The sequence below is a fragment of the Melitaea cinxia genome, chromosome 11 (assembly GCF_905220565.1).
Source record: "Melitaea cinxia chromosome 11, ilMelCinx1.1, whole genome shotgun sequence".
In the NCBI taxonomy this organism is placed as follows: domain Eukaryota; kingdom Metazoa; phylum Arthropoda; class Insecta; order Lepidoptera; family Nymphalidae; genus Melitaea; species Melitaea cinxia.
Genome location: NC_059404.1, coordinates 16,906,777 through 16,931,788, shown reverse-complemented (window position 1 = coordinate 16,931,788; position 25,012 = coordinate 16,906,777). Strand labels below are relative to the sequence as shown.

Here is a 25,012-nt window from a genome sequence, read left to right as displayed (position 1 = left end):
AAGATGCGCTGGTTTTTGAACGTGAGTTTGCACCAACTATTATTTATGAAACTTTAGACGATATTAGAGACTTTATCGAGGAGGAGCTACGCCAAGAAGAACAGCAGTCTAATGTGCCCATTCATGCAAATATATCCCTACAAGATCCTCGAGTAGAAAATCAATGGTTGTTTCAAGTAGATGACCTACCCCCAGAAAATTTTACAGGTTGGGATAATCTCTCTTGACAGTTTATTCACTTTGATATGAACACGGATGTATTCACTATATTCCGTCAAATTGTGAATGACAAAGTTTTAAAACTAATGGTGGAACAGACGAATATTTACGGCAGGCGTCTAAAAGAGAGAGCTTTAGGAGAATTTAGTCGCATAAAAAGATGGACTGACGTAACAGAACAAGAAATGTTAAAATTCTTAGGAATGGTGCTGTTCACTGGACTTGTCAAACTACCCACACTTGAGAGTTATTGGAAGAAAAACCCTCTATATTTCCATCCGCTCATGCACAATATAAATTTATCCTATAATCGCTACTGCATTTTACTAAAATGTTGGCATTTTGCTGATAATGAGGCTCCAAGAAATGATGATGACAGGCTTTATAAAATAAAGCCACTTGTAGACCTGATTATGGAAAACGGCCACGCAATATACACACCAGGACGTGTTATTGTTGTCGATAAATCAATGGTGCACTTTCGCGGACGCCTTTGCTTTCGGCAATACATACCATCTAAAGCTCACAAATATGGCGTTAAAATTTACAAACTATGTACAATTGATGGTTTTGTATGGGAGTATGAAATCTATTACGGTATAAGCCAAAGAGTCTACGATTTGGATTTATCGGGAAGTATAGTCGCACGCCTTGCTGAAAACCTGCTAGATGAAGGTAGGTTGATAATAACTGATAATTTTTACACCAGTGTACCTCTAGCCAATTTTTTGAAGACTCGTCGTACTGATTTGTTAGGTACAGTGAACAAAATGCGAAGAGGCCTTCCGCAACAAGTTACTGGAAGTAAATTGAAGAAAGGGGAGATTGCAGCTATGCAGAAAGGCAATATTACTGTGCTAAAATGGCACGATAAACGTGACGTTTTACTTCTTTCTACATGCAATGGAAAATAAATGAAAATGAGTAGCGGGCAAAGACCAGTACTCAAACCTGAAATGGTTTTAGAGTATAATAGAGGGAAAAAAGGTATCGATGTGTCGGATCAGTTGAGTAGCTATAATAGTCCTACAAGAAAATCGATAACTTGGTACAAAAAAATTGCCGTAGACTTGCTGTCAATTGCGGTGGTAAACTCGTGCCTTATTTTCAATGAACTGCAAAGGAACTCGGGACAAAAGAAGCTTGCCATGTTATCGGCACATGAAATAATAATAAAAAATCTGCTACAGGTAAGAGACGAAAACCAAACATATGTTGGACGCCCGCAGTCGTTACCTGAAAACAAACACACCTTCGAGAAAATGACCAAGGAACCAGGTCGTAAAACGAATAAAAAACGATGCAAAGGCTGCTACAATAAGCTCATTTCAGAGGGACAATCTTCAAAACTTGCTGGTACAAAGGCTTCTAAAGTGATAACGTGGTGCCCCGAGTGTAAAATAGTACTCTGCCGTCCATGTTATAATACATTACATTGATTTAAATAAATAAACAACATTGCCTCCAAAAAAAAATAGTTTTATTTTACCCTCTTCATATATGGGAAACTGGCAAACATTTTACGGCGGCTCTTTTAAATTTTCGGTAGCTTTGTTATCTAACCATACGTCCATGAGAAATTTTTTCCTCTTATTCATACGTCCAGTCAAATAAAAAACATTGAATTTACTTATAGATTATGACTCCAACTAGAGTCATGGACATATGAATTACAAATGTGACTCCTTTGGAGTCATTGGACAGTGAACGTGATAAACCATTTAGAAAAATAATACCATTAAAAGACATATTATTCCACCAAAAAAATACTATAACACTAAATAAAAATACATAATTTCCACTTTCGATATTCTTTCCCGATTAAAATTTACACTAACTTACAGAATCTCATAATAATATAGATTTATATTTTTAAATTTGCATTATATCTTAAAATCCCTAAAAACGATGTCAAATATGATGCTATATCTACAAATATTTTCAATAAATATCATAATTAAATAAAAAAAATGTGTATTATTGAACGCCCTAATTCTAAGATAGGTCTGGAGACTTATCAAAATATATATTTAGATATTAGACAAGTCATTAGAAAACCAGTGCAATCGCCTATAAAATATACAAAACGAGAACGATCTTTTAACACAGACGTCAACGTGGAATATACGATAATTTTACAAATTTATTTATGTGACCCAATTACATTCTTAACCTTTACCGTCGACATTTAGTCATTACACCGTGAACTGAAGCGTAAAATAGCTATTAGGACTAATTATGATAAAAATTTAAACGTTAAAATTTAGGAATTTGACGATGTGCCAAAACTACAAACTTAGCAGACTATTATCAGAACACACAAATTATGGCTGAAGAAATTAATATAGGAAGCAAAAGCCTTGTCCTAAATGTAAATAGCCCAGCAGTGGGACTTTATAAACTAAATAAATCAATCAGAAAGGAGGGAGTAATTGATAGGTATAAGTAAATAAAAAGATACAGCAAATAGCTCGTAGACCTAACATCGATTTAAAAAAACAGGTAGTGTAAAGCTTTACTCGACCAATTTTTTACGACGTTTATAGGACTAGGTCAGTAAACAAACGTACTGTCCTACTGATGGTAAGTGGTTAACGTAATTTATATTAAGCGCCAACAACACCAGAGACATCGCAAGCGCATTGCTGACCATACCCCTGGACCCTCCAAAAGAGTTCCAGGCTACCTTACTTACCGTGATCTTAGCTGTGCCAGTTGGCCTGATGTGGATTTGAATGGAATATTTCCTGCTGCATCCAACCTCAATGACATAATTCAATTAACAATAAACACAACTAATATATCTTCATAAGGATATACAAATGAGGATATTTAAAATTGACAGATTCCGTTTAAAACTGGTAACGTAATTACTATAGTAACTTCCTGAACTATAATATAGTGAATTAAGAAAAATATTCTTAGAAATATTTTAATCTAATAAAATAAGACTTCATCCCTAACCAATTCTAATATCATCTTACAATAATTCAAATTTCCTTCTGAAATTTTATCAAATCATCGAGATGACGAAAGTTATAAAATTATTATTGAAATTAAGATAATCTAATACAGTCCTCAGAACTGCTCACCGTGAATTAAATTCGTCTTAAAAGAGATAATCTATTGAACATCTTTCTGTGACAAAGAATTGGTATGTTTATAGCGAATTATAATAATTAGGAATTTTTTTAACCAGCTTAAATAAAATACGATAGCAAATTATATATTGATTTGAAACTAATATTTTTTATACAATATTTCAGTTATTTTATGAGCGGATAATATCCATAGTACATACACTATATGTAACCAGAATTAGTATAATTACACCAAATTGTAGTATTGAGAAAAACCTTGTACCAATAGGATTAAATAAAAATTAGGAGATGAATTATCATTTCCATCGTTTGCTTGTTCTTGAAATAAATGTTTGTTTCATTTAAATGAGTAAAATTCGCGTAAACATTAGAAAACAATAAATTTTTGTGTTTTAATACAGTTAATTTATAGGCTCTATTACATCACGCTACGACCTATCGTATTCAAACTACAGCCATTTACATATTTGTTGCCGTGTGGCTACAAAATAAAGAATAACTTTATTCAAATAGGCTTCAAAAGCATTTTCGAATCGTCATTTTACAAATTAAAATTTTAAAGTGATTATTATTTTTAAAAGTGTGGCTATCACCGCTTTACTAGTTCATAACATAAAAGGTCACACATATGTTAAGTTAACGAGGTCACGTTGACCTGTAAAATGCCTCAGATACAATTCTTGTCTTCCTGATTTGACCTGAACGAGGTGTATTATGCAAGGTGAAGGTTTCTGACTTATAAGAAATAAATGATTTTAATCACAACCTTGCTACGATATTGGAATGTTTTTTTACAACTATTATATTCATTTGTTTAAAAAATTACAAAGTAGAGTTTGTTTTTGTACTAGAATCTCCATTTAATTGGCTTCATTTTTATCTATTATCTCTCTAACCTTTGGTAGGCCTTATTTGAGATAGGGCGCAGCAGAAAATTTCCTGCTCAAAATATGGAGCAGCCCAACTGGGGTAGTACGTCGATTTTCAAAAGATTACAGCTAAATAATACTGTTCGTCTCTAAGCTACGATAATCGCTTATCGTCAGGTGAGCCGCACGCATGTTTGTTGATCAAGTTATATAAAAAAGGTCTTACAATAAACAATTTCATTTTACCTACTATTACGCCTTGAAGTAATTAAATTGTGTCAAGTTCCGATCGCATCAAACAATGCGGTAATAGCTTGAACTTCCGGTTAATAACAGATCGTTAGCGACGTACATTTTTAAAATAAACGCAACGTACTTGAAAAATAATTAGTATTGTGGTTATCGAGATGTTTATTTGTAAAAAGTAAAAAATATTAAATTGTTATGAATAAAAAAATATATGGGTATCGTGTTAAAGGCCATGTAGGTTATATATAAAGATCACGCCTGTTGTGTCCTGTATTTGTCAATATATTTCATATACCTTTTCATCAAAAAATTGTACCACATTTGGTTTGGATCGATAATTATATTGTTGCGGGTTCGACCCTCGCACATAACAAACATTTTCATTGGTCATACAGATGTTTGCCGTACTCTGTGTATATGTGCCGTACTTGTGAGGTCTCCCCACCGTGCCTCGGAGAGCACTTTAAGCCGTCGGTCCCTGTTGTTATCGTGTACACCTGATAGTGATCGTTACTCATAGTAGGGAATATATCCGCCATTGCTATTTGTAAATTTTTAAATCATGATAAAACATAGAGAAACATTACTATCTACAAAAACTCGTACGTTGCTCCAAATTTATCGAAAAAAATAAAATATTTTGGTAATCCTGAGACATGGTCCATTTAAATAATAATTATAGGACTAATGTTAGATAGATTTATATATTCAATCGATTGAAAGGGATTAAAGCCATGGTGCTATTTACAAATAGAGTGACCTCGGAGGCGACGGTGAGCAACTCATAGGTCTACCTATCTGTTTGTTTATTTGTACGACGATCCGATCTCGGAATTGACTTATTCTTTTAGCTTATGTTATACAGCGTGCGTTTTTTGAAAATAATTTTCTTATAAAATCTTAATCTAAAAAAAATGAGATATATTATTGTCAAGGAAATTAGTTTCGAGTTATTATTACGCACTAGTTTGGTATGACTAGTGGTCGCCTATGGTCGCCTAGTGGTCGAAATTCGACCATAATTAATTTAAATTATAAGTTTGAAAATTATTAAGGTTCTGTTGTCAAAGATATAAGAGATAGTATATATGCGTGTGTGTCAAATACACGGTAGTGTGTGTAATGTTTTTTTTTTAATATATATTGATTTAATGTATTTTTTATACATAGTTTGAAAAAAAAAATATTACCATTCTACACTTCTCTATATAAGCTACAAATACGCGAAATTTCATACTTCTATTCCGCAAAATATTGGTAATAATTGTGTTTGTTCGCAAACGAAAAAAAAAACTGACTTATATTACATCGACGAGTAATACAACGTAGGTCGACGAAACAATAGTCAAGTAACTACGCGTTATCCAAGATTACTCAAAAAGTATTTATCAGATCTCAATAAAATTTATATGTGATCACCTGACAAACACCAGCTTTCGATTAAATTAAAAATTATTAAAATCGGTACACCCAGTAAAAATTGATTGCGGATTTTCAAGAGTTTCCCTCGATTTCTCTACAATCCCATCATTAGATCCTAGTTTCCTTATCATGGTACTAAACTAGGGATATTTTCTTCTACAAAAAAGGAATTATCAAAATCGGTACACCCAGTAAAAAGTTATTGCGGATTTTCGAGAGTTTCCCTCGATTTCTCTGGGATCCCATCATCTGATCCTGGTTTTCTTATCATGGTACCAAACTATGATTATCTCCTTTCCAACAAAAAAAGAATTATCAAAATCGGTTCATAAACGAAGAAGTTATCTCCGAACATACATAAAAAAAAAAAAAAAAAATATATACGGTCGAATTGAGTAACCTCCTCCTTTTTTTGAAGTCGGTTAAAAATACGCATTATTAGAAAAAACGCAAAATATACTTGTCAGAATTTGATCGATTTTAAATAAGACCACAAGGCAGATTTCGGCGTCTATAGGCTACAGTAAACGCGTACCGTCGACTGAGTCGTACGTCTGTTTGCCGATCTGGTTTTGTAAAAAAAAAAGAATCATCAATATCGGTAGGTAAAAACCGGTAAAGAGTTACGAGGTAACACTCATTAAAAATAGACACTTGAATAGAGAACATGCTTTATTTAAGTCGGTTAAAATAGCCTTGATTCTTTAAAATAACATAAAAATTGTAGTTTTCAACAATTATGGATTAATATAATTAAATATAGGAAATAATTAATTTTCAATAAAACGCAATACGATCTTGGACGAAATCGTCTCATACATCTACAGCATGTTTACATTGATAAATATTTTTATTTAAGTTACTTCGTAATTTTATTGATTCCCCTTATCTACTAAGTAATATATTATTTAGGTGTCCCAAAATAAATACACGTAATCAGTCCCTATTTTATGTGCCTAGAACTAGGACCAAATATACGCAGAATAATTTTACTTTTAGAGCATGTAAAATGTACAACCAATGTTTTCATCGCATTGATTTTGCTACTTGTTCAGTGCAATCTTTAAGGAGTGAATTACGATATGCAATAAATTTTTAATTTATCATTAATTATTTACAGAATTTCTAGTAGATTTATTGTGTTTGTAGTTTGATTTTGTTATAAATTAATTTAATTATAATTGTATTATAGTTGGTATGATTAATTTTTAATGTTGTATATATCTGAATTTGTTATCTTTTAATTATTTATTATTTAATTGATAATTGTATGAAATGTTTCTTTTCGTACATGTTTACCTAATTATTCAATTTACTACTGTTTGAGTTATTTATATTTCTGTGTGTATCAATTATTTCTTATTGATGTGTGCTTTTTAGCTTATTAATGAATTGTTTACTATTGGAAACTTTATTGGTTTATGTATCAGTTTTATGAGATTTTTTTTTCATTGTATTATTGTACTGTTTTTTTTTCTAAATAAAATAAAATAAAAATAAAAAATAAAAAGAAATTATTTTCTTAACTTTAATACTATTAGCTAACTAGTTGTTCCCTGCGGTTTCACACGCGTTAATTAAAAAAAAAATAGCCCATAGTCTTCCTCGATAAATGGGCTATCTAACACTGAAAGAAATTTTCAAATCGGACTAATAGTTCCTGAGATTAGCGCGTTCAAACAAACAAACAAACTCTTCAGCTTAATAATATAAGTATAAATAATTTTTATTACACCTACATTAAAATAATGACGAGATTTGAGATAAAAAAAATTATAAAAATCTGTATTATGGTTTTTATTGAGCGAATGAAAAGGCGTTTCGACCTTAACACTTGTGTCAAGTGAGAGGAACGGATGCGATTACATATTGTTATGTATTTTCAAGTTTAATATTTGACAAATAAAATAAAAATAATAAAATTAATATAAATTCATGTAATAAGGCCTTCATCTCTTTAAAGCGGCTTGGTGGGATGCCATGGGCCAACATGCACATCCATGGCTTGGCACATGAAATAAAAATAAACTTATTTCATTTAAGTAGCCTTCATACGCAATTTTGAATCGTCACCTTACAATTTGAAACTAATTTCTTTTAATGAAATAAACCCCCTCTCTTCCCGTGGGTGTCGTAAGAGGCGACTAAGGGATAACACAATTCCTTGGTACTTATAATGCTGACCGATGGCGGGATAACCATCCAACTGCTGGCTTTGAAATACACAGGTCGAAAACGGGCAGCAGCGTCTTCGGTGCGACAAAGCCAGCCCTGCGGTCAACAATTCGCCTGCCCAGCGTGGTGACTATGGGCAACACAATGAGTTCACGACATTTTTGGCGCGAACCTGTGGAGGCCTTTGTCCAGCAGTGAATGAAAGCAATAGAAGAATGCAATAGGCTGAAGTGATGAAATAATTATAGAGAGAAGCAGAGAAGAATCAGCAAGAAACTCCATATTTACTCTTTTGAAACGTAATAATTTCCTAGACAGGTCTTAAGATATTTCGTACACCTTTTATGAAGTCAGTAAAAAGGTATTATATTGAGGTATCGATTTCAAAAGCAACTTATCATTTAAATTTTATTCACGGTGCAAGGGTTGACACGTGATAGGAGGTCGTCAGACTAAAATGAGCTTATGTTAAGGAGATTTAAGCGGGCGAATGAACCTTTGCAAAATATATACAATTTTCTGATATCTCTTTACTAATACTATAAACTATACAACAACAATAACCAACCTGGTGTAATGGTGCATGTAGTCGCCTAAACCACTGACGGTTTATGTGTTCGATTCCCGCTCGGGATTAATATTTGTATTTATATCAATATTTCTTTCTGGTTTCGATGTCTGTCCTTGTGGGTCTGTCCACCGTCTCTTGGAGAGCACGTTAAGCCGTCAGTCCAAGTTGTTATCATAAATACCTGATAGCGATCGTCATAGAACATATCCGCCAGCCCGCAGTGGAGCAACGTGGTGGATAAAGCTCCAATCCTTCTTCTAAATAGAGAGAGAGACCTATGCCCAACAGTGGGATGTTACAGGCTGAATGTGATAATTGTTCTACTAGTTTCGACTATAAATAATTATTTAAATATATACATATGGTTACAAAAACTCTAACAGGAGTTTCCTGGGATCCTAAATGATTTTTAGACGTAAGTGAATAATTAAGAAGATGTGAATATGGGATAACTTCATGATCAATATGTATCTCTATTGGAAATGTAGTAAATAATCAAAATTTAGGTGTGAGATTGAAGTTCGAGCGTTTTATTTATCAAAATTAATATGATAGTGGTTCCTTTTTCAAAATCTGATTGTGAACCAGGTCTTTTTTCAATAATTATCTACTATGGACAATTATAATGAAACAATTTTGTCCGGGTTTTATCGCGGTTTAGAAACAGTTGTTTCATTATAATGAGTGAAATTCACATAAACATTAGGAAAAAAATGTATGGACAATCTAAATCCACGACCAAATAGCACGGACCTAAAGTAATTGATTTTTTTCTGAGTTTTTAAATAAAGTCCGAATTACATTCACTCGGGTGGTACAATTTTAAATTCAAAATTGCTTTTAAAAGTCGACTCGAATTTATCTCGAATAGTTTTTTTCTATTTTGAGTAACATTTTAAAGTAAAATAAAAGAACGAACGAATGTCGAGATTAATCGATTTTACTCAAAAATCTTTTTGGGATGAATCATGTGTTTATGGTGAAAGATTAAGCTGAAAAACATTACACCAGTTGATGATAAGGTTTATCCTGCAAATAAGTCTTTTTTATACAACTGTGTCGGTAAACAAGCGTACGGCTCTCCTGATGGTAAGCGATTACCGTAGCTTATAGACGCCTGCTGCAAAGATACCATCGCAAGCGCGTTTCCAACTCTACCCCCAATTCTCCCCAGGAGGTCTGGTGACCTTACTCACCAATAGGAACGTACTGCTTTAAAACACTATTATTTAGCTGTGATCTTCTGTAAGGTCGAGATACTACCCCAGTCGGGCTGCTCCATATTTGCCCATTGCTCAAAAGCAGGAAATTTACTTCTATGCCCTACTTCAGTTAGTTACGATTAGACTTTAACATATTTGCGAATAGACATATGTCATAAATAAACTGGAATGTGATGGTGAAAAATAATAATACATCAAAAACTTTTATCTGCTGGATATCCACAACTGTTGAAACAGGCCCTAAGTAATTTGTTATAACGGAACATTACAAATCAGTAACAATATCATCACGGGTAAGGTCTCAAGGGATGTGAAGTTTTTATATTCATTATTCATGTATGCAGTATCGGCTCTGCAAGCACAGAACAGCTTGATTACTGTATGGTAAACTTATGCCAGTTCTATATTCTAGAATTCTGTTGACATATTCCTTTACCATACACGTGCTACAGTGCATTGCTGTGTGGTTACGGCATCAAAGAATATAGCCTCTCTTTTCGTGGGTGTCGTAAGAGAAGACTAAGGGATAACTCAGTTCCACTACTATCTTGGAGCTTAAAAAGCCCACCGGTGGCGGGATAGCCATCCAATTGCTGGCTTTGAAATACAAAGCCCGAAGACGGGCAGCAGCGTCTTCGGTGCGACAAATCCCGCCCTGCGGTCATCAACCCGCCTACCCAGCGTGGTGACTACAGGCAAAACACATGAGTTCACGCCATTTTTGGCGGAACTTGTTGAGGCCTATGTCCAGTAGTGGACTGCGAAAGGCTGCTGTGATGATGATGATAATGATGATCATATACGTGCTAGCTTTGTTAATGTGACACAATACTTTGTTATGTTGGAAACATTGGCATACTGTGTATTTATTTCATATTTTTTTGAATCGCCGGACAATTTGATTGGGGGGTACTGCACCGATTTTGACGGGACTTTCACTGGCAGATAGCTGATACAATAAGGAGTAACTTAGGCTACTTTTATTTTTGAAATTTAATTATTTTATAATACTGCGAACTGAACAATAACTTTTTTGTTAAATTCAACGCGGAGGTATTCGTGGGCACAGCTGGTCAATTAATAAGATTGACTAGCCCGCTGGTGCGGTTTGTAGTGATCCTGCTTTCTGTTCCGCGGAATGTGAGTTCGATTCCCGCCTGAGTCTGGGTGGGTGGGTGGTAATATTTGTATTTATATATTTATTTATTATGTATAATACATGAATATTAATCACAATACAAAAATATTTACCTACCTTACCATAGTAACAGACGGCCATGTGTGTATGTTATAGATATTTAAAAAAATATTTAAAAGATAGAAAAAAAAATTAACTCTTAAAATTAAATGTATTTATTATTATATCGTTTTTGAAGTTATAAAAGAAACTGGATTTTTTAAATTAAAATTCACCAAGACATTTACCCATCTCTTACTTGAAAAACTAAATTCAATTTTAGTTTTTATTTTAATGGGTTTCAATTGTATTAAGTTTTTATTGTTATACAGTTATAGTGATAGAGTTTTTTTTAAAACGAAGAATAGTAAATGGAATCGTAATGGCTTTAACACGATAGGATCTCTAAAATTACTTTGAAATCCTATTAAAGCAGGTCTAACTTTTAAATTAAAAATTATAATATTATCTATATAACAACAATCTAAAAAATAACTAATACCAATGAAAATAACTAAAAAACTATTTTCCAAAAAGTATATCTACTTTCTTAATCGGCGAGAGCTTTACATTAAATATAATATAAATGTAAAATTTAAAACATAAAAAGATACTGCAAAATAGTAACAGCCTGTATATAGTATTTTTAGTCCCACACTCGGGTTGCAAGTTGCTTAACAACGGTGTAAGGATTTATTACAAGTAGATATTTAGCCTAGAGACTACAGCATGACCCCTATAAAAGGGCTAAGATCTAGACAAACCGTGCACACAGTCTATTCACTTCGACCGCACCGTCACTTACAACAAAACAAAATGCTTAAAGTGGTAAGCGATACGTCATAATTTTATTCCTTTATTTTTTCTGATTTATTTGATAATTTTAATTATATTTAATACAATAATTAAATTATACATTGCAATACATATACTTGATTTTTAAGTAAAAATGTATGTATTACCTAATATAATTAATATTAAATGATTAAAATAGATCTCGTATATAGTAGATAGTGGCGTTTCTTCACCGAATTTGATTATGTTCAGGCAATTGATTTATGATCAAAACAATTTGCTAAATTTTATTAGACTTATGAAATATTGTTTTATTGAAATAATTCAATATTATGAAAGTCTCCGACTATATGGTTTATCTTAAAGCTAACAAAGTGTTTTTCTTATTTTATTGTAGGCAGTCTTCCTCGCTACCATCGCTATCGCATACGCTGGTGTGATCGCACCAATTGTGCCAGTCGCCCACCCAGTAGTAGCTCACCCAGTGGCAGCAGTATCCCACACCTCTGTTGTCCACCACGCCCCAATAGTACACCATGCCCCAATTGTACATCATACTCCAATAGTACATCCTGCCCCAATCGTACACGCTGCCCCCATTGTACCAGTGGTGAAACACGTCGGTATTGTTAAACATGCCCCCATAATTGCTGTACACCATTAAATTACACGTTTGTAATGTGTGCATAAAGTATGTTTGTTTTTAATAAATAAATATGTATTTTTTTATTTTGATTGTTTATTTTTAAATCAGTGAAATTAAACATTAATTTTACGTTTACTCAATGTAAATAATTTTTTGCATTAAATTTTTTAGCCGACTTTTCCAAGATTTGCTTGCTTAGTTATATTTCGTAAGAAATTTTCTTTTAAACTTGGTTTTATTTTTACTGAAGTTCTATCTTTTTTTACGATTTGCGTTCTAAATTATATCTCTCAATTAATATAGTAAATATACATCAAGTAAATTTAAATTTTCTGAAATAATGCTTTTATTACTCTCAAATATTTTTTTAAATAATTTTACAACAAAAGTCGCATAATAATATAATTAAACCTTATATTTTAATATTACACTCGATATATTAAGAATTGAGATAATTTAGAACACTGTGTAGCACAAAAACAAATCTTTTGAGACCTAATTTCTTGAAATTGATTTATCCACTTAGAGACAATTAAATGTCACACATGCAAACTCAAACAAACACACGTACACACACAAAAATATACTTTAATAATTGTGTTTGCTTGCAAACGAAAAAAAAACCGTCTTCCATTACATCGACGAGTAATACAACGTAGATCGACGAAAAAATAGTCAAGTAACAACGCATTATCAAAGATTACTCAAAAAGTAGTTATCAGATCTCGATGAAATTTATATGTGACCACATGATAAACTTCGGCTTTCGAATAAATTAAAAATCATTAAAATCGGTAAACCTAATAAAAAGTTATTGCGGATTTTCAAGAAGTTCCCTCGATTTCTCTGGGATCGAATCATCAGACCCTGGTTTCCCTATCATGGTACTAAACTAGGGATATTTTTTTTCCAACAAAAAAAGAATTATCAAAATCGGTACACCTAGTAAAAAGTTATTGCGGATTTTCAAAAGTTTCCCTTGATTTCTCTAGAATCCCATCATCAAATCCTGATTTTCTTATCATTTACTAAACTTGGGACATCTCCTTTCCAACGAAAAAAGAATTATCAAAATCCGTACATCCAGTAGAAAGTTATGCGGTATAATACAACGTAGGTCGACGAAAAAAGCGTCAAGTAAAAACGCATTATTAGATATAGCTCGAAAAGTGATTGTTAGATCTCAAATAAATTTAAATGGGACCAATTGGCACACACCACCTTTCGATTAAAAGAAAATTTGTCGAAATCGCTCCACCGAGTCAAAAGTTCTGATGTAACATACATAAAAAAAGAAAAAAAAATACAGTCGAATTGAGAACCTCCTCCTTTTTTGGAAGTCAGTTAAAAAATATAAACATGTCAACAACAGAATCCTCATTTATGGTCTTAGCTGTTACAATTAATAAAAAAAGAAAACATTAATAATATTTAATTACATGCCTTAGGTAACAAAGTGTCCGCAGTAATGAAGAAAACTACAATTCAAACAATGTAATTATTACTGTTACGGCACAATCGAAACAAGGTAAATAAAAATATAATTTATTTATTATTATACCTTAGTACTTAACAAATTATGTTTAACAAAAACACTAAATTCACAAAATGAAAATTAAATTTAAGATAAGTAATGAAATCAAGTGAATATATAAAATTAATTTTTATTTACTATGAATTAACAACGTTAATTGGTAAAGCAATAAATAAATCGAATTATTTATAATTTTTTATTTATTTATAGAAGCAATTACACAATTAGCATTATTAAAACATATATACTAAATATATAGAAATATAATTGTATTTAAATTTATAAAATAAGTTTTAATAAAAATAAAACAAATCACAAAACCAACAAAATAAATATTAATCATAACCAATGATCACAACACAACATCATATAACAGAAAATGAGAATTAAATATCTGGTAATACATCAAATGTAAGACGTTAGTAGAGATTTATCCCGCTGCACCATTTCATATTCCGGTCACAGCTGAGCGATGTCAATGACATTTCTTTTTGATTTATTCGAGAAAACTATTAGCTTCATACGTGATGGTTTGGATAGAGAATTTCTTCGTGGTTTTTTATCGACTTTAAAAAAGGAAGAGGTTTCCCAAATCGATCATATATATATTTTTTTATGTATGTTCGCGGATAACTTTGTCGTTTACGAACAGATTTTGATGATTCTATTTTGTTGGAAAAGTGATATCCCAAGGTTGGTACCATGATCAGGCGATCTAATGCTTTTTGCTCCGAGGGTTGTGGGTGTACTATAAATATTTATTTATATATTCATACATGTATTATTTATAAGTATGTTTATCGAAGAAAAAAATTAGCTATACCAGTCGGCTGTTACCTATAACACAAGCATTAAGTTGCTTCATTAGGAATAGACCGCGTGTGTATTGTTTAGATATTTATTTATTTATTTATTTATAATGATGGTATCCCAGAAAAACCAAAGAGAGCCGTCGAAAATCGTAGTGGCGACTAGTGTCTTTGTTTAAAACTTTCGAGTACACGAATTCGAATTTCGAATACCTAGTTGTTAAAAATTGTTGAATAAACGACAATAATTTTTTTTTTAACAAAAGACAATCTGTAATTATAAAATAATTTACCAGTGGTCATTAATCATTTAAAATCTGTAATAAAAAAAATGTAATAATTATAAGCTTTATTTTGAAAATCTACCAACGAATGCAAGGAATTTGTTGTAACACAGTCATGTACAGTAACAAAATTCCTACTTAATGTATAAGACATTTACAATGTTTTTTTAATGCTTAATTTTTTAAATAATACATTTTATGAAACTATTATTTTACTATAAAAAATTATTATATTATTTCTCATTTATTAAAACTTTAACTCAAGATATTTCGGCGTTACAATTATTTTAATAATAATAATAGTGTTTACAAAATTATAATTGTATTATAATTTTGTAAACCATTAAATATAGCTTTAATGCGTAAAAATATATTAAATCAATAAGAAAAAACATTACACACACTACCATAATTATGTTTGACACACACACGCATATATACTTTTTTTTTAGTATTATAGAAGTATAGTCTTCGACAACAGAACCTTAATATTGTTCAAACTTATAATTTAAATTGATTATCGTCGGATTTCGACCCCTGGGCGACTACTAGTATATTTTAATATGTTAACTGAATGAAATATAAAAATATACTTTTAAATTGCAAAAGTTACAACGAGATATCCATTAATTATATTAAGTGTACTAGTCGCAACAAAGCAGCGTATAAATAAAATAAAAATTATGAGCAAATGCACTCAAGTATATTTCTATCGATAACTCCTGATAGGAGCACTCATACAGTTAACATCACAACTTTAGAAACGACTCCAATGTCGAAAGCAGCCAAGATTTATAGTTTTAGATTAAAATAGATATTAAGAATATAATAATTCTATTCTTAATTTATTTATAGTTGAATTGTCGATTGTGTTATGGGCATTATGGGACTGACACTTTCAGGCTAGCCGTAAAAAGTCCCAAAATCAAAAAAGATTAATAAAAAACTTTAGAAAAAATAGACAATGTTTTCTTCTGATTTATAGTATTTATCACAGACGCATAACGTTTGTGCTGGAAATAAGTTACGATTCGATTTTAACAGCTAGTGGTAGAATAAGTTAGGACCTGCTTAATCTAAATTATAATTATATTTTGTCGTTAGTTTTATACACATATATATCTGATTCTTATTAAGCCTATATCATCCCACTGCTGGGCAGAAGCTCCACTGTGAGAACCATATAGATGAAGGAATATACTTACTCTAGGTTGAAATAAAATCAATTATTTAATTCTCAATTAAAATCGAAATAGTTATTTAATGTAGCATTTCGTATTTCTACTTTACTTAAATAATTAAGTATTGACGGTTCATCAACGCGAAGCTCAGTACGAGATTACTTATCCCTTCAATAACTTTCTACCCTATAATAAAGGTAGCCTTATCAGCGATTTCTTTTACCGTATCAAGGTTAACAAAACAAAATAATTATATTCCTGAAGAAAAGATTTAATATCTCAGTTTGTTTCCTTCATCCCAATTAATCTTCAATACCAACCAAATCGCCAAACACCAGTAGCCTTCTAAATCAAGGCTTTCTTGAGGTAGGGTGTAATTATACCTATCAAGGACAACACGGGATGAATACAAACACCACATTAGCCGAATCTTATATATTTGATAGAGAAAACTCGATTTGTACAAATTAATTCAATTAGCCTGAGAACGGTGTATTAATTTAAATGTACATAATTGATAGTAGCTTCATTTTTATTGCCTAAAGATAAAACAAAATTGTGTATGTAATGTGTACGCGTTTTCACTAATTATAATGAAACAACTTTTTCGGAATTTGTTGCGGTTTTTAGATGTCTCTCGTTGGGGTATGTAAATGTACCTACATTCACATTATTTGTGTACTTCTGTAATATAAGTATGATTGATCAGTACATCAGATTGTTTACTAAAGAAAAGGCGAAGAGGAAACATTGTATTAACCAAATGTAAATTTACTTAAACAGGAAATAAGTGTAACATACAGACCGGAAGATTAAATTATGTAGTATTGGTTCAAGTCTAATTTTTCCTGACACAACTTAAAAATAATCTAGTGAATGTATTACTACATTTATTTTTGTATGATGACATCTTGGCATAGTGGTCACAGCAACTAACTGATACGTTAACGGCCGCATTAAGCCCTTTAGAACATACGAGTAAATCTGTTTAGGCAATTGATTATCGGAGTCTGGGCGCTTAATGTCACATTATGTAAATTTAATTTTGGTATGTATAATTTTTATTATTGTTTTTTGTTATACATTAATTTTAATTTATCTTTAATTATTTATTTTTAAATGCAGTTATTAAATTTTAATTTTTGTATTACTGTTTGATTCGTTATGAATTTTATTTTCATAATATTTTTCAATAACTCCCAATTTGTTATATATCTGAATCATACTAATTTGTTTTTTTAATTTACTTGTCGCCATTTTCTTAGCATTTTATCATTATTAAACTTTATAGCTTGAAATAAATATATATTAAACAATTTTGTACCACAAATACAAAAACATACCAGGTAAAAATACGGACAATACATTTAGACATGTCAGGTAAAAAATATAATTTAACCAATATGTAAATGTTACGTTACTCTTCACAGCAGTATTCAGATTCTAAGTTATCCGGAGTTATGTTATTCTTCCTGAATGACCTTCCATTAGCGTTAGGGCAAAAGTGCTTGCATTTGGAAATTCGGTATCATTCGATTTTATCTAGGTCACAAGGACATCGCATAGAATTGCTAACAGTACTATTTTTACGTCTTCCGAGTATATTTTGATTTGTTATCCTTAGTTATATAATACAGTGTTTAATCTATTTTCTCTGTACGCCTAACCTTGGAACGAAAAAAAAGGTTGGATAAGTAAAAAAGCATTTAGGTTAAGGATAGATTTATTATTATTATATTGATAAAACTTTTTTGTATTGTGGAATAGGCACAAAATATTGTCTTGTGGAAGGAAGTGTGTTGAAGGACATAAGTAGTCTAAAAGTATAACTGCGTTAACTGTACTTTTGAAAATATGTATATAACTAGCTGTGTCGCGCGATTTTATGCGTGTTAATTTCAGGAAACAATAGCCTATAGTATATGTCGGCTATCCAACACAAAAAAAAATTTTCAATTCGAGCCAGTAAATGTTGAAATTAGAGCGTTGAAACAAACAATCTTTTCAGCTTTATAATATTAGTGTAGATCGTGAATAGCATTGGCTTTGTACTTTGTCTTGAAGACACAGTATCATTAATAGTAATGCCTAAATAATGTAGTAAAGCAATAAAATAATATAAGATTATATCTGAAACTACAATTAGTGTATGGTTTCACTCTCTTTGATCATTTTACATACTAAAAATGAATTTCAACAACCGTAAATTTCCTCTGTATAGACATTTTTTTGTTTTTGTTTTTTAAGTATAAAAGTAAATAATATAATCGGTTTTAGTTGGCCTCTAAAACTAGTAAGAACCTACTAACCTTTATATTTGAAACAGAACTTTCATCAGTAATATGATACAAGGTTATATGAATAATTATAAAATATATAACTATTGTTATCTTATGTGTATATAATGTACTGACGTTCATCTGTATACTGAACAGATCGTGAGCGCCACGTATGCGTAAAATAACCTATTTCCAGCGGAATTTTGATCAAAGTAATTTAGAGAATTCGCATTAAATCCCTCGGTTGCTATGAAAATATCTTGTTTATAAATTTATCTATAAATATCTGTTTACTAAAATATCTCACAGATAATAAAATACCTTTTTATAACCTTGACGACGCGTTGGCGCAGCGGTCATAGTACTCACTGTTGCGCTGGCGGTCGCGGGTTCGATCCCCGCTCACGACAGATATTTGTATTGGCCACATAGATGCTTGTCGTGGTCTGGGCGTCTGTGCATGTGTATTGTGTGTGTTTCCGGACCCCCGACACAGGAGAAAATCCTACTGGGGGCCGTTGAGTGTTAAACGTTTATTATTATTTATTGTTATAACGAATAAATGTTGTTATTGTTTTCAATTTACTGCTAAAATTATAATATTTGAAAAATTTGTTTAATGTTAATATTGATTGAATTGTAACAAATAATTTAGAAAATAAAGAATATATTTATTTTAGTAAGTTAAAAATAATTATTTTTAATAATATCATTACAGTTTTTTTTAGACGACGCTTTGGCATAGCGCACATGACAAACATTTGTATTGGCCATGTAGATGTTGTCCGTGGTCTGGGTGTGTGTGCAGTCCTTGTGGGTCTCCCCACCGTGCCTCGAAGAGCACGTTAAGCCGTCGGTCCCGGTTGTTATCATGTACTCCTGCGATCGATACTCATTGTAGGGAATATATCCGCCAACCCGCATCGGAGCAGCATTATGAATTAAGCTCTAATCCTTCTATATTGGGGAAAGAGGCCTATGCCCAGTAGTAGGCTGAAGCGTTATACACTTTTTAGACCGATTGTCAAATATTGTCCTAAATGGTCTATAGCATCTAAAATTAAAGTTCAGACAAGGAATGACAAATGAAATTGGCAAGTTTAAAATTTGTTTTAAAATTTCTCGACGTGCATGCATGTATTTACTAAGCATAAACATTTCTGAAGGCATTCTAGTGTAATCGGCAATGAGAAAGTCATATTATTGCTAAGAAGACTTTGAGTTAAGTCCATTATAGATTAAAATATACTATATTTTATTACTAAAAAGATTAGCAAATACTAATAAAATCTTGATTCATAAATATCCATTATTAAAGTTATAAATACATTTTATTAGAAATTAATATTCAATTTGAAATTTCTTAATAATTAAATGAATTCTCTAACATCAGACCAATAGTTTCTGTCCGTACATTTTAGTTGCAAATGTCCAAATAATTTGTCGAAAACGTTGTAGTTACACGCTGTACGAATGCTAATTGAAAATTTACTTCGAGTTCATTGCGAAGTACGTTACGAATTCTAATTAATGTTTTATCGACCTGAAACTGCGGTGATACTAAACAGTTTTGAGGATCTAATATGTGCCAAAACCACATTAAACTTCGAACAGCTTATGATAGATCTGAATGTAACCGGTTACAGTAGCCTGTGTAAGCTTGCACCTCCATAAGCATCGCAAGCTTGATGTTGACCCGACCCTCTCTAGGACCTCTGGCTCCCTTACTCACCACAAGAATATAACACTACTCGCGACCAGTATCATTTCATCATCATCATCATCAGTTGAGGTACTTCCAGCCAACAGTGAATTGATAACCTATATCTTGGGTTCAAAAACGATAATATTATACTTTTAATTTAATGAGGGCATTGAAGCTCTCTATTCCTAGTACATTATTATTTAGCTACACATTTATAAGTATTTGCAATTTGCAGTTAAACAATGAACAGACAATCTTATGCCAAAAGACAAGAAAAAAATAAATTAGCACGGTTAAATAAATAAAGAATAGAACCAATAAACAAACAAACAAACGAAATTTAATCGGAATGATCTGTGAAACAGTAACGGCGAAAATAAAAGGTACGATTTAATAAAAAAGGAGTCATAAATTTCGAACATAACGTGAGGTCAGACCTTTCCCTCTACATATCGCGCTAGACAATCGTCCCTCAGTCCCTTTTTGCTAAATTTATTTTCATACAAAATTTCACTGGTTTCCTTGAATTTAATGTTACACAAATAAATGCGATAGCTGTGTTTCTAAATATAACTTAAGGAAATGTTTTCGAATTAAAGGTTAAAAAAATAGAAATGAAAAGGAAAAATGATCAATTTAGACTTCTTTACATAATATTATCAATAAATACTACAATTATTAATCAAATAAAATATCATCTCAAACGTCAAATCAAGCAACCTACATAAACCGCTTTGGTAAAAGGAGTCTCATCTATACAAATAAATAAAATTGGTGTGTCTGTTTGTAATATTAAAAAAAAACCGCTTTTTACTAAATGCACATGGATGTATACACGGTACATATACCAAAATAACATTTTTTACAATTTTTGTCTGTCTGTCTGCTTGTTCTGGCTTATCACTGAAACGGCTCGACCGATTTTGACGGTACATTCACTGGCAGACAGCTGATGTAATAAGGAGTAACTTAGGCTACTTTTATTTTAGACATTTATTTATTTTGTAACTCTGCGAATTGAACAATATTCTATTTAAAATTCCACGCGAACAAAGTCGCGTGCGCAGCTAGTATGTATATATGATAATAATAATCCTACAAAGAGAAAAATATATCTTAGAGCTATGAAGAGTCAATACAAAATATTCAACTAAGAGATTTGCGTGCTCCTCGTGGCATGGTCTGGTAAATAGGGTATCTAACATCTAAAAACAAACAATTCTAGAAATACCTACAAACAATCCTAATAGGAAGTGAAATCGTTACCGGATTGGACTGCAATATTCCCTCTCACTTAAATTTTGTTGATTAAAGCCTCATACATACATTAAGTGCTGTGTGGCTACGGCACTAAAGAATTTAGCCACCCCCTCTCTTCCCGTGGGTGTCGTAAGAGGCGACTAAGGGATAACAATGTTCCACGACCACCTTGGAACTTAAGAAGCCGATCGGTGGCGGGATAACTATCGAATTGCTGGCTTTGAAATATACAGGCCGAAGACGGGCAGCAGCGTCTTCGATGCGACAAAGCCAGCCCTGCGGTCACCAACCCGCCTGCCCAGCGTGGTGACTATGGGCAAAACACATGAGTTCACGTTATTTTTGGCGTGAACTTGTGGAGGCCTATGTCCAGCAGTGGACTGTATCGGTTGTAATGATTGATTGATGATTGTCATACATTAAAATTTCATTCAGCTTATCCCAAAAACTCGTCAGATAAAGTTGTCGGTGCTGTAAAAAAATAATTTAATACAGCAGCAGATTACTGCAAGTCGTGTCTAGAAAATATGACATTATCATAAAACTAAATGCACTCTGCAAGATTGAAGCACGTAGTTCGAAATTAATTCACATCACGTCGAAAGATTTTCATCACTCCGTCCCTTGTTTTATGGACGAAATTATTTTATATTATTTCTGAAACACTGTTTAAATTACTCCGAATGGCGAGGAAACGAAATATTTTTATAGTTTTCTTTCTATATTACAATGTTATTAAATATTAGACTGTCGTTTGTTGTTTCATTTCGAAATAATTAACGTTTTTTCTCGATGCCTAGACTAATTTGAATTGCTTACCGTTAAGCATGTAAATGTTCTAATTGTAAATTTCTATTAAGTAAAATAATTTGGAGTAATGTAGACCTTTGTTCTCCAAGTTTTATTGTTGTTTTATAATTCTCAACATTTCTGGGTTGCTATAATATTCTAGCACCGAGTAGATTACAAATTATTATTACATTTAAACCTATTTTAACCTCAAAGTCATAACTTGTATATAATGACATGAACGTGTGATTGAACATGAATTCGTGATTGTGTTTGCTCGCAAACGAAAAAAATAGACTTCAATTACATCGACAAGTAATACAACGTAAGTAGACGAAAAAAATTAACAATCACACTAATCGTCAATACGATTTTCAAGGGTTACCCTCGATTTCTCTGGGATCCCATCATCAGATATTGGTTTCTTTATCATGGCTTTATCATCTACACCTGGGATATCTCCTTTCGAACAAAAAAAGGAATTATCAAAATCGGTTCATAAACGACGAAGTTATCCCCGAACATAAATAATATATTTATCTATATGAATTGAGTAACCTCCTCCTTTTTTGAAGTCGGTTAAAAATGCAGCAGTTAATTTGTATTTGACTTAATAAACAAACGTGTCTAGGCACTTAAAATACAAATAACGTTTGAGTAAATTACTTTTTCCTGACAGTAAAGTTACGCGTGAACGATGAAAATGAAGAAGATTTTTTTAAACCACTATCAGCCATAGCAATTTGTCAGCATCCATGGCACTCATAATTTTTGGCACGCAAGACCTTCGGCGAGGCTTGATCATATTATGAGGTTCTTTAGGCATAATGGGGTCCCATCAGTGCAGGTCAAGGTGGGATGAAAAAGGACAATCTTGAAGGTATACCGGTAAGGATGTTCAAATTTTGCTAAGACGTATAAGTGACAAATGTTAGCAATACAGAATGACCAACATAATGAAATTATTAGTAACTTTCTCCTCCTTCTTTTCTTCTTTATTTAGTATTTTTTTTATGTTTGAAAAAATCTAAAGTTAATTAAAAGGTCGAAAGACTTTGCGTAAAAATTACATCAGACAAACCTTTAAAAACCTAAAAAGACCTTTAAAACAATACATGATAGAATTTTAGAAATCTGGGAGGGGTTACGTTTTTTACGGCTATTAATATTATATATAAAGTATGAGTTTTAGATGTTTTTAAGCCTCGCTATTAAAGTTTCATAAATAAAGTACCTCTACAATTAAACTGTTCCGAATGAGCGTTTGAATCTTTTGCCAAAATTACTAGACCTCTGTTTATAGAAATGTAGGTCAAGTTCGTGATGGTTGATGAACACGATTTAGCGTAGCCACAAGTAAATATATCAATTCAAAAAGAGAAAAAAAACGCAATACATTAAAATGTTTACTGAAGCCCATGTAAGACAGAAAGCTTGAATCTTAAAATTTCTTGGTAAGCCTGTATTACTTATAAAATTAGTGATTTTTTTTTAAGTAAAACTTCTTTACGCAGGCTTAACTTGGGAAGTAAGCTGGGGAATGCGTGATGATAGCGTTACGAAATGTGTGATCGAGTGAGGCGAACGGAGTTGAGAGGGAGATGTAAGTTGGAGAAGATAAAAAAAGAGAGAGTTACGTTTCGTAATTTTTACTGCAGTCGTGTGGTCCAAGGCACACTCGTTTTTTTACAGTTAGAATATTCCGCCATTACGATTTAATACAAAGCGGTTAAAACCGGATTTTCAAAACCGCAAAAAAAATCCGATAAATTAAAACTAAAATGAATTTCAACTCAGCAGAATTATGATCTGAATAATTTGATTTTGGAACTTATTCAAGTACTTGGTAAAGGGTGATTAAACAAATTACCAAGCTAAGAGGTTTCGTACTAAACATAGTTCCAGAAAATACACTCCACCAGAAGAGATATAAATGCACAATGAAAATATTTTGAAGGAAATATAAGTTTCATATTTATATTCTAGCACTAAAGGAGAGGAAAAGATGAAATAAAGAGAAAGGAATTGGTTTCCGACTTTAATATACCTAAAAAAAACAACCACTTTACGATGTCCTTCTTTGAGAGTGTTTTATGACATCAGTCGTTTAATCACTCGTATTTGAGCTAAAGCTCCAGTAAGGCTTTTCTATAAAAGCCAGGTTCTTACACAATAAATAATGTATATACGCAGTAAACAAGATTTTGAATTTGGCCTAATTTTCTATATATTGTCCCTTCACTATACTTTTAACCCTTTTGGGTTCGAGTGAGGAAGGTTTGAAAAGACCCCTGTTTAATTTATAATGACGTATACTATGTATAGTTGTATACATAACTTTGTGTTTCGTTTGTGTACTATTAAGATAATTAGCATTGTACCTATATAACGTTATCGTTCAAGGTCACGCAAAATGCTTTTAAACGATTTAGCTTATAGAGCATAATGATTTGAAGTCAGTTACATCTTATAGTTATATATATATATATATATATATATATTTATATCTCGTAGCCTAAACTTACCTGTCAAGTGAAACTGCAACTAGGCTGTAGACAGACGCAGCTACGGAGAGCCCCTGCACGTACGGGACGGTCTTGCACATCAGCCAGCCTAGCACCCAAGCTGAAACAAATGACTAGCTGTGAATCAGTTTTATTACATACTTAGACACTTCATTGTAAAGTGTCGGAATGATGTGCATTATGGGAAGATGCGGCCCCT

At 32.0% G+C, this 25,012-nt stretch overlaps 2 protein-coding genes and 1 long non-coding RNA gene across 3 annotated transcripts; all 3 read left to right on the top strand.

Moving 5' to 3' along the window:
• Positions 1-245: 245 nt before the first annotated feature.
• On the top strand, positions 246-1,133 carry LOC123657661 (piggyBac transposable element-derived protein 4-like). The gene has a single exon (XM_045593182.1). It carries the CDS (start codon positions 246-248, stop codon positions 1,131-1,133), a length of 888 nt encoding a protein of 295 aa, XP_045449138.1.
• A 6-nt stretch (positions 1,134-1,139) lies between these two features.
• LOC123657660 lies at positions 1,140-1,658 on the top strand. The gene has a single exon (XM_045593180.1). It carries the CDS (start codon positions 1,140-1,142, stop codon positions 1,656-1,658), a length of 519 nt encoding a protein of 172 aa, XP_045449136.1.
• A 10,078-nt stretch (positions 1,659-11,736) lies between these two features.
• On the top strand, positions 11,737-12,528 carry LOC123657684. Its single transcript, XR_006743735.1, has 2 exons — positions 11,737-11,834; positions 12,199-12,528. It is a non-coding gene; the product is annotated as an uncharacterized LOC123657684 (long non-coding RNA).
• Positions 12,529-25,012: the final 12,484 nt, after the last annotated feature.

Coding starts and splice junctions, on each gene's coding strand:
- LOC123657661 (XM_045593182.1), top strand. CDS start 246: ATGAACACGGATGTATTCACTATATTCCGTCAAATTGTGAATGACAAA.
- LOC123657660 (XM_045593180.1), top strand. CDS start 1,140: ATGAGTAGCGGGCAAAGACCAGTACTCAAACCTGAAATGGTTTTAGAG.